This window comes from Lynx rufus, unplaced genomic scaffold (assembly GCF_022079265.1).
Source record: "Lynx rufus isolate CCGP_SWC_20201006 ecotype Redwood Valley unplaced genomic scaffold, mLynRuf1.p SCAF_10, whole genome shotgun sequence".
Taxonomy (NCBI): domain Eukaryota; kingdom Metazoa; phylum Chordata; class Mammalia; order Carnivora; family Felidae; genus Lynx; species Lynx rufus.
This window is the reverse complement of record NW_025814824.1, coordinates 80557356-80563355: the sequence shown is the minus strand read 5'-3', so window position 1 is coordinate 80563355 and position 6000 is coordinate 80557356. Positions and strand designations below refer to the sequence as shown.

The window sequence follows — 6000 nt, the reverse complement described above, 5'->3', positions numbered from 1 at the left end:
AATCCCTATCAAAGTAACACTAGCATTCTTCACAGAGCTAGAACAAACAGTCCTAAAATTTGTATGGAACCAGAAAAGACCCCGAATAGCCAAAGAAATCTTGAAAAAGAAAACCAAAGCTGGAGGCATCACAATCCCAGACTTCAAGCTGTGTTACAAAGCTGTAATCATTAAGACAGTATGGTACTCGCACAAACACAGACACTCAGATCAATGGAACAGAATAGCGAACCCAGAAATGGACCCACAAATGGATGGCCAACTAATCTTTGACAAAGCAGGAAAGAATATCCAATGGAATAAAGACAGTCTCGTCAGCAAGTGGTGCTGGGAAAACTTAACAGCAACATGCCGAAGAATGAACCTGGACCACTTTTCTTACACCATACCCCAAAATAAACTCAAAATGGATGAAAGACCTCAATGTAAGACAGGAAGCCATCAAAATCCTCAAGGAGAAAGCAGGCAAAAACCTCTGTGACCTTGGCCACAGCAACTTCTTACTCAACACGTCTCTGGAGGCAAGGGAAACCAAAGCAAAAATGAACTATTGGGACCTTGTCAAGATAAAAAGCTTCTGCACAGCAAAAGAAACAATCGGCAAAACTAAAAGGCAACCGACAGAATGGGAGAAGATATCTGCAAATGATGTATCAGATAAAGGATTAGTATCCAAAATCCATAAAGAACTTATCAAACTCAACACCCAAAAGCCAAATAATCCAGTGAAGAAATGGGCAAAAGACACGAATAGACACTTCTCCAAAGAAGACATCCAGATGGCCAACTGACACATGAAAAAATGCTCCACATCACTCATCATCAGGGAAATACAAATCAAAACCACAATGAGATACCACCTCACATCTGTCAGAATGGCTAACGTTAACAACTCAGGCAACAACAGATGCTGGCGAGGATGCGGAAGAAAGAGGATCTCTTTTGCATTGTTGGTGGGAATGCAAACTGGTGCAGCCACTCTGGAAAACACTATGGAGGTTCCTCAAAAAATTAAAAATAGAACTACCCTACGACCCAGCAATTGCACTACTAGGTATTTATCCAAGGGATACTGGTGTACTGTCTCAAAGGGATACATGCACCCCCATGTTTCTGGCAGTGGTATCAACAACAGCCAAAGTATGGAAAGAGCCCAAATGTCCATCGATGGATGAATGGATAAAGAGGATGTGGCATATATACAATGGAGTATTACTCGGCAATCAAAAAGAATGAAATCTTGCCATCTGCAACTACATGGATGGAACTGGAGGGTGTTATGCTCAGCGAAATTAGTCAAAGAAAGACAAATATCATATGACTTCGCTCCTATGAGGACTTTAAGACACAGAACAGATGAACATAAGGGAAGGGAAACAAAAATAATACAAAAACAGGGAGGGGGACATATATATTATGTGATTCATAAATATGGAGAACAAACCGAGGGTTACTGGAGGGGTTGTGGGAGGGGGGGATGGGCTAAATGGGTTAAGGGGCACTAAGGAATCTACACCCGAAATCATTGTTGCACTATATGCTAACTTAGATGTAAATTAAAATATATACATATAATTTAAAAAATAACAAAAAAAGAAAAATGGGACCATACCACATACCATTAAAAAAGAGTTTTTTTATTTTCATTTTTTATTTTTTTACTTTGGTTCAAGCATTCCCTGAAAGCTTTGCCAAACTTTCCTGGACGGCACGGCCATCTGGGACGGCTTCCGCCCAACCTTCTCCCTCTTCTCCTTCACTTGGGGTCAGACGTGCACCTCATTCCAGCGGCTCCCTCAGTTCCCCGGTTCCCTCCCAATTTCCTTTCACACAGGCAGTTCCCCTGGGGCCACCTGGGTGCATCCCACCTCATCCTGGCACCTGCTTCTCGGAGGTCCAGGATTCACACAGAGTGAAGGAAGCTTAGCCACCGGCTCACAGGCACATGCCAGGCCCCTCCCTGGGAATTCCCAGAATAATTACCGAGACATATTGAGCCACGACAGGCTAGCACACTTCAAAAAGCTTTTATTGGATTCAATTTCCAAAAGGACAGATACTTGAGACAATTGTGCAAGGACCCTGAATTTCTGCATGGCTGTTTTTGGCTACTGTAAAAACACACACACACCAGAGTGGCCCTGCTCTCTGTAAGGTCTCTGAAGGATGGACTGTTATAAAAAGGCACTGACCGGTGACAGGGGTGGGGCCTGCCTGTCCTCAGGCAGCCAGCTCAGCCATGGCCCTGTCCAAGGGATCCACAGACCAGTAGCCGTCATCCCAGCCGAGGAACCAGCCCACGAAGGAGGGAGGTTCAAAGCCTTGCTTCACGATGGTGATGGGGGTCCTCCTGTCGCGATTAGCTGGGTCCGTCTCAATATACCGCTTAGCTGCAGACACACATGCAGGAAAAGAAAACCCCAGGAATGCTTCGTGCGTCCTTCACCAGAGAGAGGTGGTTCAGGGCAGAAGCTGCCTACGATGGCTTTTGGTCCTAGTGTCTCTGATGGCCAGTCCCTGCACTAGACGCTAGCATCCCTTAGCAATGACCGCACATGGCTCCCCGACCACCCTGCCCACCAGGAACGCAGGAAGGGCCCGGGGTCACGGTTTAACTCCCTGCTTCACAAAGTTTGTATCACTTTGCTCTCTTGCTCTCCCCTATTGGAAGATATTAACAAACCAGCTTGAGGGTTCTGCGTCCCAAGTCAGATCTGGTCAGCTACCAGAGATCTGCTTTCCGACATCCAAACCCTGACAAGTTGGGTCCTTGGGCAAACTTAGAGTAGCCTTTCCCTGGCATGACCTGAAGCTTTCTGTAGGAGCTGATCTGCTCTTCCAGTGCCCCAGGCAGGGCTCCCGAGGGGCTGACCACGGATGAGGAAGTGCCACCCCGCTGTCACGAACTCCCAGACCCATGCGGGAAGCTGTTCCCACTGCACCGCAGGAAAGAGCCCCACAGGCACACGTGGTCCTCACCAGAGCTCAGGGCTTCTGTCTTTTCCTCTTCTTGAGAATCCTTTCCAACCCAGACAAAGACCTGGAGTGAGGCGTGAAACGAAAAGTGTACATGAGGGCGCTGCCCACACGCACCGCTGGAGAAGAATGGGGAGGCTCCTGGGGCCCAGCCGGGAACGGACACGGCCCACAGACCAGGACTGGAAGGACTTGGAACAGAGCTTGCAAACTGGTGACCTTCACACACGCTTTCTTGGCCCACCCACCACCACAGCTTGGTCTATAATGCCCGTGTAGCCAAGTTTAGTTACCAGCTTGCGTTAAAATCTAGAATTCCGCGTTCTCTTGAAAACTTGGAGGATCTGGCGACCACGGGCCTTCACGCTCATGTGGATGAGGCTGAGTGGCAGCACCCCTGCCCCCACCCCCACCGCCGATTTAGACCAGCATTTCCAGTTTGCCTCAGGACCAGCCACGCCGTGTCCCCCCACCCCAGCCCCCTCACATTGCTAACCAATTGCTAACATTGCTTACATTGCTAACATTGCTTAACCAATGAGTTTGAGACCCTTCTCTAGAAGTTCATGAATTATCCCTCTCTGGCATTTGTTTGCTCAACCAATGAGCAGCGAAACATATGCTCACACCAAACAGGCACTGAGTCTGCTCTGGGCTGCACGGGTCTAAGGCTTGGAATAAAAAAGTTACCACCACTACCACCGTTGTGAGCCTTAATACAAGTCGTGTAATACAACAATTTTTAGGTGTATCTAAGATATCTTAAAGGGGCGCCGGGTGGCTCAGCCGGTTAAGCGTCGACTTCAGCTCAGGTCACGATCTCATGGTTCATGGGTTTGAGTCCCACATCAGGCTCTGTGCTGACAGCTCAGGGCCTGGAGGCTGCTTCCAATTCTATGTCTCCCTCTCTCTCTGCCCCTCCCCTGCTTGCACTCTGTCCCTCTCTTGAAAATGAATAAATGTTAAAAAAAATTTTTTTTTAAATATTTTAAAGAGCCCCTGTCATTGACCAGATGATATCAGATAATAAAATACCAGTCTTTCTCTTACTTATTTACAAACGTGTTCCCTGCTAAACTAGAAGCCCCTTCACGGCAGGTACTGTGTCTACTTTGCTCATCGTAGGATTCCAGCATTTTTTCCTGGAAGACACTGGTGTGTACTAAATATGGGCTGAGTGAATGAAGAAACGGATGAATGAATAGATTAGGTGGCCAGAGGAGCCATCAACGACAGCAGCTGGATGGCTCAAGCTACAAACATTCTGGTATTGATCTTCCAACCGGGCATCCCCAGAAGAAGAGACAGAGGGGAGCCTTATGTCTTCGTGGCTGCCATCTGTAATTTTGATAACTCTGACAGGAAGGGTTATCGACTGCCATCCCCCGAGAGAATGTGAAGCCCTGTGAGGGCAGGGGAATGTCTACTTTATTTACTGCTCTCTTCCTAGCATCTAGAGCAGTGTCTGGCACAAAGCAGGTGCTCAGTTAATACTGGTCGACTGAAGGAATGGCACCACCATTCCTACCAGTCCTACACAACAGCCTTCCCCAGGAGGTGAAGAAGAGAGAGCTCAGAGCCCTCTAAAACAGAAGGAGATGCCCTTCGAAACGCCCAGGTGACCCTCTGTAGACTGTTTATGCCCGCATATGATATGCTAAGTTCAAGTTTCTCTACCAATAGATTTAAGGGAGGAGTTCACACTGCCCTAAGGCCCGGGAGAGAACGCTGGCCATCCGACTTGCATCTATATGGTGCTTCACAGTGTGCAAGGTGATCTTATCTACACCTCACCTCGTAGAATTAGGCAAGGTAGGTCCCATCACTCCCATTTTGCAGATGGGGAAATGGAGGCCCAGAAAGGGAAAGTGCCTCGCAACACCTCAGGGACCTTTCCAGCAACATCTGGCTCTTTTAAGCCCTTCTGGCAACTGATCTAAGAGCTGCAGTCTAGCACCTCCTTCATCCCAAACAGCCTACGTCTTCTGTCCTCCACCCACCTGGTCCCAGGTGTCCAGGAGCATGACGTCATCTGTGGCCAGGTCTTCCTGCATAAGCTCGCCAGGAACCTCTTCGATCTGGGAAGGAACAGAAGGGTTAACGAAAGCACACCGGTGATCAAGAGGTCTTCCTTCCCCTGGGCGGGCTCACTGTGCTCCAGCCGGCAGGGGATCCCTCCTCCCTGCCCTGCGTCAAGGGCTTCTCCCTGCCCTGCTGCTGACGCCACACGCCTTGCAAGCCCGCCTCCCAGTGGGTAAGCAGAGGCAGAGACCTCCGTCGGGGCTCACCACAAAACGGCCGATCTTGTTGGAGCAGGCAAAGAGGCGAGGAGGGTGGGCGTCCATCTTCTTGTCCTTCAGTCGCGGGGACGTGCGGTAGGCGGCCTTCCCGCCCAGCGCCTCCCAGAAGCTGTCTGTGAGGGGGGGAGTCCGCGCCAGTTGCCAACAGATACCGCCTCCCGCCAGCCCTTCTCATCAGACCCCACGATAAACCCTGCCCTAGCACGGCTGACTGCTCTCAATCCACCCTCTGCCTTCAAATCCCGGTGGGGATGGCAGGGGGGAGGGGGGGCGGGGGGGGGGCAACTGGGAAGGGGCCTGAGGGAATTTCAAGGTGATGAAACAGGGGCCCAGAGAGGGCAGACTTGGCACGACACACAGCCAGGAATGACGACAGCACTGCAGGATGGGGATAATTATTCCCGCTCCACAAACAAGGTAACTGCGGCTCAGAGAGGTTAAGCAACTCACCCAACATCACACAGCTAACAAGGAGTAAAGGCAGGATACAAATCTTATCTGACTCTAATCCCCCTATTCTTTCCACTACACCTGCTTTGTCCACATGTAGCTATTTAAGTTCACTAAAATGAAAAACAATTAAGCATTCAGTTCCTCGGTCTCATTAATTCCCAGCATTCGTATTTCAAGTGCTCATTAGCCACATGCGACTAGTGGCCACCAAATTGGACATGGCGGGTATGAATATGTCCATCATCTCGGAAAGCACAGCTACTCTTCCCCG

General features: G+C 49.4%; 1 protein-coding gene across 2 annotated transcripts in view; it reads right to left on the bottom strand.

The window, feature by feature from the left end:
• Nucleotides 1-2011: 2011 nt before the first annotated feature.
• GSN (gelsolin) overlaps nt 2012-6000 on the bottom strand; it is a 53644-nt gene continuing 49655 nt past the window's right edge. For both annotated transcript variants that reach the window (XM_047068895.1, XM_047068889.1), the window contains 4 exons: nt 5265-5389; nt 4977-5054; nt 2980-3040; nt 2012-2390 (listed from right to left, as the gene is read on the bottom strand). In XM_047068895.1, the coding sequence (XP_046924851.1) occupies nt 2221-2390; nt 2980-3040; nt 4977-5054; nt 5265-5389 (434 nt within the window). In that variant the 3' untranslated portion in view covers nt 2012-2220. The remainder of the gene's footprint in view (nt 2391-2979; nt 3041-4976; nt 5055-5264; nt 5390-6000) is intronic.